Below are 13,538 nucleotides of genomic sequence, written 5' to 3'. Positions count from 1 at the left end.
CTGATCTTTCCATTGCCTCGCGGCTGTCTACATAAACCAACAGCTGTGAGCTCTATGTGTGTGTGTGTCTGTGCTTATGTCTGTGTGTTAGTATGTGTCTGTGTGTGATGGCTACAATGGGACAATGTGACAGAAATCTAAACCCATCATTGTAGTTGTGGCAGAAAGTGCTGTTCAGGTCTGTTCAACAATGGAGCGAGTGAAGGAAGGACAGGAATGAATTAGAAATGAATAGTAGACTCTGGAGAATGAGAGGAGCTGCCAGAACTAAAATATGAGAGAGCAGTGAAGAGGAAAGGGAAACTTAAAAGGCAAGATAAATCTGACAAAGAGGAGTACGAGCTCTCAGAAGAGATGTGATGTCTCCATTAAATACCAGAGGAGAAACTCACTGGCTTTGTTGTTTTTCTCTCCTCTGTCTTAGGCGACGTGATTGTTGAGATCAATGGGCTCTGCGTGCTCGGCAAGACTCATCCAGACGTGGTGCAGATGTTCCAGTCCATTCCCGTCAACCAGTATGTGGACATGGTTCTTTGCCATGGATACCAGCTCCCCCCAGACGTGGACCTGAGCAGCGACGACCCTCTGCCACCTCCTCCTCCTCCGTCGGCTGGCCAGCCACAGCAGGCCCTGCACGGGGGGGAGGTGGTGACGGCCGTGCCCCTCATCAACGGCCAGCCGCTGCTGGTGAAAGGCGACGTCCTGCACGGCTCCTCCCAGGAGCTCCACTACGTCACCACGGACGCCAGCGGGCGGCCCGTTGTGGCTGCCATGCCCAACGGCCGGCAGGGCGAGCTGGCCGGGATGCTGCAGCCGGAGTTGGTGAGCGTGCCGCTGATGAAGGGGCCGGGGGGGTTCGGGTTCGCCATCGCCGACTGCCCGCTGGGCCAGAAGGTGAAGATGATCCTGGATGCTCAGTGGTGCCGCGGCCTGCAGAAAGGAGACGTCATCAAGGAGATCAACAGGCAGAATGTGCAAACGCTGAGTCATGCTCAAGTGGTGGACATCCTGAAGGACCTGTCTGTGGGCAGCGAGGTCGATGTGCTCGTGCTGCGAGGAGGTGAGACACTGAAACAGCATCACATCATCCATCTGTCATCTGACTGTCTGTCTTTGTACCTGTATCTTTGTCAGCCTGGACAGCTTCATATCCATGTTATTGTTTCTCTCTTAATGTCTCTGACCCCATTTAGACCTGGTGTCAACATCCTGAGTGGTCAGCACTCACTTCAGGTCTGTAACCCAAAAAAATCAAAACCCAAACGTATTTATTTGACTACCGAGAGGAGAAGTAAGATCTGATCACAGCTGAGCCTCGACTCTGGGGGTCAGCCGCTCCGATCACCTGATCAGAGCCTTTCATCTGTTCCCTGTACTTGTTTTAAATCCATTGGCGTTTGCAGTTGTAGCTCCCAAACTTTTTAACAGCTTTACCCAATCCATCACCTCTGCCTAATCTGCGTTTAGCTCTAAAAACTCATTTCTATAGGTTATTTGAATTTTAAAACCAGATGTACGTTGAGCTGACCACATGTGATCAGATGTTAACACCAGGTCTGAACTGCACCTCTCTCTCCTCCCCCAATAATTTTTTTCCATTCCTTTATTCTCATGCATTGATGTCATGTTTGCGTGTGTGACGTTATTTGCTGTGAATGCAACTTCAACAGTGACCATGGGAGGTGAGGTCAGAGTGCTGATACTGACAGGAGGTGAGGGGGTGCTGCGGCTGGTCGGGGGGGCATTCACCGACCACACACTGTAGCTCTGTAGAAGCCTGGGTGATGCCACTGGTTGTGCAGCCTGTGTCAGTATACCACGTTAGACACTGCTGCCTTATTCTTTTAGCTGCTCCACCTGCACACGTGTAGCTGCTGCTTTAGAGGACTCGACCTCCCAGAGTCTTTGCATTTCCAAACTTCACATCTGGAGCGCTCTCCTCTCCTGTGCCTCCACCCAACCTGCCTCTGTTCATGATGACTCCCACTGAGGCGTAATGCAGTCGGTTACAAATCTGTGAGCGGGAATTACATAAGCATGGGGATGTGCTGGATTCTGCGGGAGGAGGAGGGTGGGCACCCTTCAAATGTCTCCTACATCCAACTCCAGCTGCCCCGGGGGAATTCAGAGCGCAAGTGGATGAGCTCCGGATTGGCTTTGATCATCAGCAGTGCGCAGGGGGGGATTCTGCATGCCTCTATATCCATGGCCCCTTAAAGAGCCATGGCTAAATGGCTATAGAGGGAAGGTCCCCAGGGGCCTCCTCCCTACAGCCACTCCTCAGCCCTCCTCTCTCTCTCCTCCACTCACTGCTGACCCTCACTTGCTGTGCCAGCTCCACTGACGCACTGCATGACCTCACAGTCAGAACAAAGTTGTGCTTTCCCTGATGAAGAGTTGACGCCACTTCTTACCCTCATTAGATGACTGTCTTTGACCTTGAAAGTGAGTTGGGAGTGGTGGGCATCACTGAAAGAAGAAGAGACGATTCTCAAGCCCCTCTCACAGGTCAAACTGATTGCAATGGGAATGGATACAATGGGCATTTACTTCAGTTTAAATGACTCTGCAGCAGAGCCAGATTTTTAACAACCCTGATCGGCAGTGATGAAAACATGACACCCGGGTGAATGTGTTAATAGCTTCTTCTTTATTCTGGCAGCCTTGGCGCTGATGCTGCACTCTCCGTGACGTGTTATGATGAGCATTGCACTTTCTCACATAAATAGCCATGAATGTTTTCTTGCAGCTTTGGAACAACGTGCAACAGCTTGTTTGTTTTTTCTTCGTATTGTCAATGCAACACTGGCAACACAGCAGCTGTGCCTCAATTCAGAGGCTGCATCCTTCAGAGGCTGCATTCAGAGACCAATTGCATCACAGCGCAGCGACTAGGCTAGTCAAGGTTCTTCAAATGCAACCGACAAACTCATCCTCCATCTCCAGGAAAACAAAATATCCAATGGGTGGATTCATTGCGCCTTGGTGATGAAGAGTTAACAGCGCCGGCTAGCAACAAGATGTCCAGTGCTTGCGTATCATGCTTCAACTCAGCCAAACAGCTAATGGTACAAACAACAAAGGACATTGAAACTTTCTCATCGTGTTCAACTTCATCTCTGTTGCTAGGCAACAGCAATAAGGGTGAGACGAGCCGGTGATGCCGATCATGGAAAGCTGCTGTCGACCAGAGCGTCTCTGTCAGGTCTGTCCTCAGGCCGCGGTCTACCCGGCCCACGTAGGAGACGTCCTCATGGGCCGGGTAGATCCTCTGCTCCTGAACTGAGATTCAGTGAGTGAGGTGAGAGAGCTTTTCGCTCTCCGGCGTGATTGAGACGTGGAACATGAGTCACCGAGAGAAAACAACAGGGAAACTCCGACTGGCAAAACGTGTCCATCACCTTTTTTGACGGTTTGACCGTGTTTTAAAAACAACTGTGTGTACCTGCTAAGTTTGATGTAAATGTGGTTCTAGAGAAAGGATGGATGAGGTGTCGGGTGTTTGTGTGTCAGGTGTGTTCACTGGCTCTGATTTGATAATGCTATTAATGCTGCATCGGGGATTTCACAGTGAAGCGGAAAAATGCTGCTGCATCTCCCCCCCAACACACACTTTTACATCAGGCTCCATTAACCCCTCGACAGGCCGAGTGGGGGTCCGGCCCCACAGGGCTGTGGGCTCAAGAGTTGTGTTTGTTAATCCAGTTAATGCAGGGAGTCGATGGAGAGGACGTCGAGGGATGGAGGGCGCCGTGAGAAATGATCTGTAGGGAACAATCTGAGCGCTGGAGATGGAACGTGTGGGTGTGATGTACGGAGAGAGAGAGAGGGAATCGGTCATTGAACTATATGCATGCATCTCTTAATGCTCTCACCCTGCACGGGCATGAGCCATGCAGCCAGCACTCCAGCACATGTACGACCGTAATATTCTCTATGTATCTTTAATCGCATATGCGTGTATATTCCCTAATGGAGCATTCTTTAGTGAGAACAGCTCCTGAGTTTAGAGCAGCTCATTGGTTTTGTTTTTAAATGCTATGCTCGCTTTCAGTCAGAGAGACAGTGCCATCTGGTGGCCGGTGGTGTCAGTGATGGGAGTTTGTTTTGAATCATATCTGTATTCTCACCACTCTCCTCTCCGTGTCTCTCGATAGGTCAAACCTCGCCTGTGAAGAGTCTCAAGCCTGTGAGTAAAAAATAAATAACAATCTTCTCCCATTTCCTCGCTATTGTTTCCCCGGTGGGACTCATCCTTCAAGTTAATTTCAAAGCTTTTTGTCCTTCAGCTTAACCACTAAGCCTCTGTTGCATCGAATTAAATGATAGCAATAAATTTGAATATTGATTATGTTTCTGGGCGCCTCCTTTTGTTTGCTCTGTAAAACGGTCTTAATTACTTCCTTTCACTATTTGTATTCTGAGGGCTTTTGTCAGGGGATTGAAGTGGTAATGAAGCATGGATGAGCCTCTTTAGATATGGTCGGTATTATTAATAAAACAGTTTTAGATAAAGAACTTGCCCTTTATGCCTGAATGGACCCGTCACAGCCAAGGGGAAATCTTCAGTTATTCCTGTAGATTATATTACATTAAAATCCCGATTTTTTAACTGTCAATACAACAAGAGGGATATAAAGTGAGAACAGTGAATGTAAAAAAAGAAAAAAGAGACAGTGTCTTGACCTTTATTGCTTTTGGTAATCTCGAGCATTAGCTGCCATTTATCTGGGATAAAGAGCTGCAGAGACGATCGACACACATGTGGTGAATGTCAGAGGATGGTTGATCTGATGTCGTGTTTCTTTTCCAGAGACAGGAAATGACGGCCAGCACAGAGACCCTGGACGGTATCGGCGACTCGGCGCCCCAGGCCTTGGCGTACCACTCCAACACGAGCACCCTGCGCTCCATCGACTCCCCCAAACGAGACGCCACCGAGTTGTACCTTAAGTCCAAAGCCCTGCTGGACAGCAGACGTAAGTGCAGGCAGACGCATTCCTTAAGATGTTTTTTAAACCTCAGGTCCTGTTCAACCTGAAACTTTGATCTCTTTACACAACAGTGATTGAGTCTTACTCCTCCACAGAGCCGCACACCAAAGACATAGATGTTTTTCTAAAGAGAGACATTGAAACAGGCTTTGGCTTTCGGGTTCTGGGAGGAGAAGGTCCACAACAACCAGTAAGTATATATATAAAACCATGCTTTTGTTTTTCATTCATTCTCTTTATTTTGGCCCATCAGAATCAGAATCAGAAGGTATTTATTGCCAAGTAGCTTTACACCTACCTGGAATTTGCTCTGGTTATTGGTGCATACAAAGAACATAGAAACATAGAAACACAATAAATACACCACACATAAGAATAACAATAAAAAACAATATATATTTACTCACTATATACTTCTTATTTACTCACTTTTTCTAATATTAATACAAAGTAACATTTATTTAGACTTAAACATATCTATATAAAAATATATAAAAGTGAAGTAAAAAGTGAAATGTCATATATAATCAAAACTCACAAGGATTTTGGTACAAAAAATAAATCAATAAGTAACAAATATAAATAGAGCAAAGCAGCTAAAACAAAACAACAAACAATCAAAAAAGAGTTCAGTTGCCCTTCCACTGTGTGTGTGAGCTTTACTTAGAATTAAATATTTTTTTAAAAAGTAGACACATTGCAATTATTACCATTGTTTCAATATTAAAAAATGTGGGTCCTAGAACAGAACCATGTGGCGCTCCATAAGTGATCTTTAACAATTATTTGTAAGGAGAAAATTATACTTCAGAGTTGATACTTAAAATAAACCTATGGACCTGGAATGATAAATTAATTTGAAAGCTCCTTGCTCAAAAATATTTGGTTTGCATTAATAATTAATATGATTTCTATTTTCCTCCAGAATGTCTTTCCCCAGGTGTACATCGGGGCCATCGTGCCCTGCGGAGCTGCCGAGAAAGACGGTCGTCTGCGAGCAGGAGACGAGCTCATCGGCATCGACGGTGTGATGGTGAAAGGTCGTTCTCACAAGCAGGTGTTGGACCTGATGACCAACGCCGCCCGAAACGGTCAAGTGATGCTGACTGTGCGAAGAAAGGTCATCTACAGAGGTGAGGAGCAACCAACACAGCCTAGTGGGTCCAGGTCATCTGTGTTTCTCCGAGCGGCCAGACTCTCGCAGGAGAAAAATCCTCAGACACAGAGGGAGTGGTGCATTTTATATTTGACAGGAGCAACAGCAGTTTGTTAAAAATAGATGTGTGCGATAAAAATAGAGGAGGGACTCAGTAGTTAGCTTGAGCACAAATCCAGGAGACGAGTCCAAAGTAAAAAGAAAGTGTGTGTGAGTACAAGTGAAAGCTTGAAATGAGCTGCAGTTATGGATTTGATGATTTTTTGGACCTCAAATTTATCAACGTCTGTGTTATCTTCTCATCAGATGCCACAGATGAGGAGCTTCTGGAAATGACTCCAGTGCTGGTGAACGGTTCCCCCAAGCTACCTCGCCTGCCGATGCCCAGCGCTCTGGACCACGAGTCCTTTGACATCACGCTCCACCGCAAAGATATCGAGGGATTTGGCTTTGTCATCCTCACGTCTAAGAGCCGACCGCCGCTCGGAGGTGAGAGACAAGTCTCCACATTTCCTTTTTTACGCAGTATATTTCTGAAATTAGATTTTTAAATAAATGTTTTCTTTGTTCTGATATTATACAAGTATGACATTTAACCATTAACATCCAAACTCATTTTCTAAAGGTGCAAAATATATTAAAATCATCATTAAATATCTAAAACTGATAGACAATGGTAGGACGACTTATTGGGCATATAAATCTAAATGTCATGAAAAATTCAATACATTACAATATGCAACATTATTGTTTAAAATAGATAGTCATGAAATATTTGAGCACAGTACTGCTGTTTATTTAATGGTACAACCCTGTTCATGGAGGCACAGATGAAATACTTATATGCAAATGGTTTATTTAAACCAGAACAAAGCAGTTCTCTGGTCCACTCAGTCTATTGTGTCAAGCTTATGAATACATTTCAAATTCATCTCTCTTTCCTCCTGATATCTGCCTTTTCAGTTATCCCACACAAAATTGGCCGAATCATCGAAGGCAGTCCCACCGACCGCTGCGGCCTGCTGCATGTCGGAGATCGGATCTCGGCGGTCAACGGGCGCTCCATCATCGAGCTCTCTCACAATGACATCGTGCAGCTCATCAAGGAGGCCGGCAACGTGGTCACTCTCACTGTGGTTCCGGAGGACGGTGAGTTCAGCTCCTTGCGTAGCCACAACTGCATTTACCACAATACTGATGTGGGTCTGAGATCTGATTCTTAAACCTAATTGTCTGCAAGAGGGAAACGAGGAGTCAGGGGATTCAATGCAATTAATCGTGGTGATGATAAGAAGCTTTGAATATTGTAGTATCATGATTCCAAATTGAGGTATTGAGTGAATGAAAAATAAATGAAGATAAAATGTATCTATCATGACTTCAAATATAATAACACTACATGTACTAAGTATGTATAAAATATGATTTAGATTGATTCCATCTGAACACTTCAAACTGATTTGCTGAAATATGAACATGTGTTCCAGAATACAAGGGCCCTCCGTCTGGAGCGAGTTCAGCCAAACAGAGTCCGGCTCTGCAGCACAGGGTCATGGGTTCAAGGTCAGCACTTCAGGATGAGCGGTAAGGATCCAAAATGAAAGCGAAAACATAAAGCTGTCACTCATCAGAACTAAGAGTCTGTGAAACTGTCCAGTGAATTTTAACTCCAGCTCTCACCGGCCTTTAAGACCAGAGCCTGACTGATTTTTCGGTTTGCTGATAATAGCGGCAAATATTAATTAATTTAATGAATCAGCGTATAAATAGGTTTAAGGTTAATCTGGTCGATCTACGTTCCAACCTTCAGTGATAGTCACGAACTCTGGGTAGTGACTGAAAGAAGGAGATACAAGCAGAGAAATTAGTTTTCTCCATCGGGTGTCTGGTCTCCACCTGAGAGATACCGGGTGAGGAGTTCATACATCCTCACCCTCCTTAAAGTCAAAAGAGGATATTTTAGGTGGTCCGGGCATCTAGTCATGGACGCCTCCAGAGAGACTCCCATTAGAAGACTGCAGGGTCGAACCAGAACTCGCTGGAGGGATTAAATATCCTCATCTGGCCTGGGAACGCCTCAGGATCCCCCAGGAGGAGCCGGAAGCTGTGGCTCATGGGAAGGACGTCTGGAGTATCCTACTTGGCCGGCTGCCCCTGTGACCGGACCCAGAATGAGCAGAAGACAATGGATTGATAGGTTTAAGATATCATTACCAATTTATACATATATCGATCCCTCCAGATCAGAAATTTTACAACACTGCCTCCCAAAAATCCATGTGCGTCCGGTTCTGTACACCATAGAGGTCCGTTAATGTTCTGTTTGGAGTTTCTGGACTCCCAGCATCAAAAGTGTAAAATTTACCCCAAGGGATCAACATGTACTTTCACAAAACGCTCTCTCTCCCATTTGTGATGTGAGGAGGTTCACACGCAAGCAGACACAAACTTCATCTTAAAGCTGGAACGTTGTGTCGTGTTTACGATGATATTGACACGGCCGATGTGTTGCTGCCTCCTCGGTCAGAGTCGAGCGAAACATCCTCTGTAATTGCACTCAGCACGACAAAGAGTGCAAGCTGGAGCGTTACTCTCCGAGCAAACAACAAGAGAAAATTGCTTTCAACAAACACACCAGTGTAATAAACATAAAAAAACAATAATGTGTACAGTATAGAACATATGCAGCGCAGAATTAAATATCCATATATGAATAAAAAAAAGCAGCCTCCTTCCATTTAACATTCAGCTTTGAATTAGATTTGATGTTTTGCATAATGGCTTTTTCATTTCCTGGCCTGCAGCGTGTGTTACTGAGGAGAAGACACGTGTTTGTTTGTTTGCTTCAGTTATAACCTCGACCTAGAGGAGAAGAGGGACGGAGTCAACTGGTCCGACCACAAAACGCTTCCCCTCAGCGAGCAGGGGACTCTGTGTGTGACCGGACCCAACCAGGTAAAAGTAATCCTCTTATTCCCTCCGCCATGCGTTGTCGTGGCGATTTATCTGAAGGTTAAAGCCGCTGCAGGCAAAATTTTGTGTGTAGCGGGAACACAAGCTGCGATCTTCTGTATGAAACTCTATGACACAGAATCGTCTTTGTTCTCGAGCTCTTAGCTTTAAGTGCACATGTACGTCGGATACATACATACTGTGTTTATTATAAAGTTCAAATAATGCAACTTGAGGATCAATACAGAGAAAGGATGGAACTATTCTGAGAAGAGCAAGAATCCTTCAGGGGCATTTTTTTAATCGATAGAAAACTCACAAGAATCTGATGAGACATCAACTGAACTCTGGGAAATTCTCTGTTAAACGCACACAAGCAGTTTTTAAACAATGTTTTATCACATTAATATTTGCTAAACCCTTCTTACTGAGCATATACATTATACTGTATGAGTCTGAGTGTTTCTTCCTGCCTGCTCAGGGCTGTCTGACGGTGGAGCTGGAGCGAGGACCTCGGGGCTTCGGCTTCAGCCTTCGGGGGGGAACAGAGTACAACATGGGCCTGTACATCCTGAGACTCGCGGAGGACGGAGCCGCTCAGATCGATGGACGAATCCATGTGAGTGCTCCTGTAAATACAATACTTCTAACTACAATGATACTGCAATGATGTTCATAACTGTAATCTGTTTTCAACTCAACTCTGAACAGGGGAAGACTGTTTATGCTGGATTTCAAAAACATGTGAGACAATCTGAGAGACTTGAATGTAAAAACCTGCTGATTTTTAGAGCTAATATTGTTCATTTGTTATTTATTTACTTCATTTATTAAATCTCTCATATATTCTTGTGCTTTTCTTTATTAATATTTGTTACTTTCATATTCATCTTTTAAACCGGGTCTGATTTGAGTTCATGCACCGCCCCGATTGCAAGTTTCCTTGAACGCTGCTTGCACATTAACAATTATTTCAAATTTGTTTTATTCTGAAGTTAAGTCAAACACCCATTTAAATTTTTCTTTGCTCAGTCTTTGATTGTCAATGGGATCATAGATTAGTCATTTAAATTGCAATGAGGAGGACTCCGTTTCCAAACTTTATCTCAAGAGGCTGCAGTGTTAAATACATGCCGCAGTAACCAGTGATGGATAAAGAGCTGAAAATGTAGTTTGAGCAGAAACATTGATTATTATAACAATGTGGCTCCAACAATATGAATCCATATTTATATAAACTGGCCTTAGACTCATCTAGTGCATAGAAGTGTCCTTTATTGTCCTTCTGTTCTTTCATCCGTGTCTTTTTGTTGCATATATTTATTGTTTATTAGTCCTTTTGTTAATTTCTTCACGCGAAGCACTTTTGTGTGAATTCTGAGCTGATGGTGAGTTGACAGGAGAGGTCTGGGGGGTCGTCAAGTCAGTGGAGAGTTAGCCAGTAATTGTTAGCATCTCTCAGTCTGGACCAGAAACTTGAGACAGGCGTCACCGAAGCCAACAAGAAACATCTAGAAAACATCTCCATACGTGATGTGACTGGCTCAGATAACAGTCAGTTCCTTCCTGGTCTCATCTCGTGGTTTCACGCAAACATCGTTAGCCACAGTGCGATGTCCTGTAATGCAAAGACATCACACTGCTGAGATCTAATTCTGCACGTTTAGTAGTTTAAGGCGGAGAGAGGTAAATCAGAGAAAATGTGATTTCTGTTGACTGAACGCACCGGAGATTAAACTAATTAATTGTGTTTCACTAACTGCCAGTTACAGTGCGGAGGGTGTGATGCCGCCGAGGCCTCCAGCTATGATGTGTCGGCAGTTTTTGAATTAGCAAAGTGACTTGAGATTTATTCAATTTATTTGTTTGGGAGGGGAGTTGTTCCTATCGTTTATGTAGAAGAGAGGATTTCTATTGTGTTTTCTTTGACAACTGTTACTACTGGTTAGTGGGATTTCACAATAGCTACAGGATGGATCACCATGGTGAAAGGATGTGGTGTTGATCAAGGATGATCCATGGAATTTTGGTGTAGAGCCAGAAATCGATTTTTTCCTTCTGCTTAATATTGCAATTTGGGCTTTTTAAAAAAAAAAAATATTATGGATGACGAAATTCAGGCATATTTAGTGACTAATATCTGTGAGTGTTAAATATTGTGCAGCTTGATTAAATTTAAAGGAAACTGTTCGGCCTTGGACATCATATTTTTGTTGTTGTCTGTTTGTTAGCAAAAGCTACAGGATATATTTCCCTAAAATTGGTGGTAGGATGTTGTTTTGGTGCAGATCTCGATCAGGGTTTTCACTTTGTGTTGAACATTTTAGTTGATTTCTCTGAGAATAATTTTTTAATGCATCCTGATGAAAGTAGTCTCTAGTACCTTGTGTAGGGGACTGATATTTATGAGTGTGTGCAATTCGATTAAAAATCTGAATCTAATGAATGTGATTTCATAAGGAGACCGTTGGGCCGGGGCTGAGTGCCCTTCTGGTTAGATTTGTTTCTTTATATCCATCCGTCCAGGTTCAAGCCTCCATGTTCTCAAACGTCCCTCTTTCACTCAAGTGTCCTTGAGTCCGACCTCGACCGTGCTCTGTCTCTCTGTGGAGGAGGCTCTGCAGAATCATAATTTCCAAATGGAGGTGAAATGGTCACACTGTTGTTATTGGGATGAGACGGTGCAGTGCAGGGACAGAAGAGAGGCTCCAAGCTGGAATCAATCTAAGCTTTTCCAGACTATGATCTCTGGGCATGACTCTGCCTATCCAAGGGTGGTGAGGGACGTCAACACTGATTAGAGTCTAACAGACTGACATGTTTACACGCTTTATCCTGAGTTATTCTGTCATCTCCAATAATAGAGGCTACCTCCAGGGGATTACAAGGCTGTGTGTGTCTGCGTGTGTGTGTGTGTGTGTGTGTGTGTGTGTGTGTGTGTGTGTGTGTGTGTGTGTCATTTAGATTCTTTGATTATGTATGCTTGTTTGTCTGCACACGGCTTCTGCATGTGTGAGTTTGTGTGCTCAGCAGAGTGGAGCTGAGCCTGGAAAGGTGTGTCTCTGTGTAACAACTGCGTTTCCTGCTTCACTGACAGGTTGGAGATGAGATAGTGGAGATTAATGGGGAGCCGGCTCGTGGCATCTCTCATACACGGGCTATTGAGCTGATCCAGGCCGGAGGAAACAAAGTGGCTCTGCTGCTGCGTCCCGGAGCCGGCCTGGCTCAAGATGGAAGTAAGTGCTGGATTCAACCCGGTTATGCAATGGGAGATTTACTATGCAATAAGGACAACAGCAAGAATTTAGCTCACTTTTTTATATTCAATGTAGTTTGGACTTCATTTGTACCACATTCATTCCCATAAAAACCCCAACGTGTCACGTTAATGCCTCTGCACCAGTGCTGTTCCTTTTCAGGTGTTGTGAACATTTTATCTTGAGATCGCCGAGAGGGAATATATACAAATTTGGAACAAATTTTCACTTGGACTCAAACATGAACTGATTAGATTTGGGGGGTCAAAGTTCACAGTGACCTCATATAAGTCTGGAAAAGTAATGTGTGTAGACTGACACTGCACTGGTTGGTGTAGGCTTGAAACAGATAGATAGATAGATAGATAGATAGATAGATAGATAGATAGATAGATAGATAGATAGATAGATAGATAGATAGATAGATAGATAGATAGATAGATAGATAGATAGATAGATAGATAGATAGATAGATAGATAGATAGATAGATAGATAGATAGATAGATAGAACAGTGCAGTAGTTTCAGATACATTCTATTCCTGAGCTTTCTATGTGTTTGTAGGTCGATTGTTCACATAAGTTTTTCCCCTTAATACTTTTCCATCTTAAAGCTAAGATAAGCTAAACCAGGCCAGATGTTCATATTCACAGATGATGCTGACCGGAGTTAAATAAATGCTGAATCCTTAGATCCGGCTAATGTTTAGCTCATGGTAAAGACTTCATCCGTTTGTTAATTGACGGAGACAGTTTCATACCCTCCCTGCCTCAACAATTTCATTGTGCTTTCTTTGCTGAGTTAATTGTTTTTTAACTGTGTTCATTAACCCCTCTAACCATCTGCTTCCTTTTGGCTCTTCTCCTCTTGCCCCTGATGCAGGTAGTACAGCTTCCTCCACTGTGTGCTACTACACTGAGCACCAACACTAACATCTTCACTGCTTTTACTGGCCTCTTCTCTTTTACCTTGGTAATTTGTTTCTCACTTGTTTTCACCTCTTTTAACCTCTAAGTTATAAAGTTTTCAATCTTCTCTCAGTCTTCTGTGTGGTGCATCTGATTTGTCTGCACGAGGAGTCTACATGTTAACGACTTGTTCTTTTCTTGCAGGTCAACGCGATCAAAAATTCATTTCACCCACAAGCTACTCCAGCGAGGTGTTTTTCTCTGACACATC

The 13,538-nt window shown here is 44.0% G+C and overlaps 1 protein-coding gene across 1 annotated transcript in view; it reads left to right on the top strand.

Moving 5' to 3' along the window:
* Nucleotides 1–13,291, top strand: part of LOC133000315 (membrane-associated guanylate kinase, WW and PDZ domain-containing protein 3-like) — a 140,328-nt gene extending 127,037 nt beyond the window's left edge. Inside the window, exons 10-21 of the mRNA XM_061070213.1 lie at nucleotides 425–1,060; nucleotides 4,158–4,189; nucleotides 4,814–4,979; nucleotides 5,090–5,184; nucleotides 5,935–6,127; nucleotides 6,457–6,639; nucleotides 7,114–7,299; nucleotides 7,638–7,734; nucleotides 9,000–9,105; nucleotides 9,584–9,721; nucleotides 12,200–12,338; nucleotides 13,242–13,291. Of these exons, the coding sequence (XP_060926196.1) occupies nucleotides 425–1,060; nucleotides 4,158–4,189; nucleotides 4,814–4,979; nucleotides 5,090–5,184; nucleotides 5,935–6,127; nucleotides 6,457–6,639; nucleotides 7,114–7,299; nucleotides 7,638–7,734; nucleotides 9,000–9,105; nucleotides 9,584–9,721; nucleotides 12,200–12,338; nucleotides 13,242–13,291 (2,021 nt within the window). The remainder of the gene's footprint in view (nucleotides 1–424; nucleotides 1,061–4,157; nucleotides 4,190–4,813; nucleotides 4,980–5,089; nucleotides 5,185–5,934; nucleotides 6,128–6,456; nucleotides 6,640–7,113; nucleotides 7,300–7,637; nucleotides 7,735–8,999; nucleotides 9,106–9,583; nucleotides 9,722–12,199; nucleotides 12,339–13,241) is intronic.
* The last annotated feature ends 247 nt before the right edge of the window (nucleotides 13,292–13,538 follow it).

This window comes from Limanda limanda, chromosome 4 (genome assembly GCF_963576545.1).
Source record: "Limanda limanda chromosome 4, fLimLim1.1, whole genome shotgun sequence".
Lineage (NCBI taxonomy): Eukaryota > Metazoa > Chordata > Actinopteri > Pleuronectiformes > Pleuronectidae > Limanda > Limanda limanda.
The sequence above is the reverse complement of the archived record's forward strand: the minus strand, read 5'-3'. Positions and strand labels throughout refer to the sequence as shown.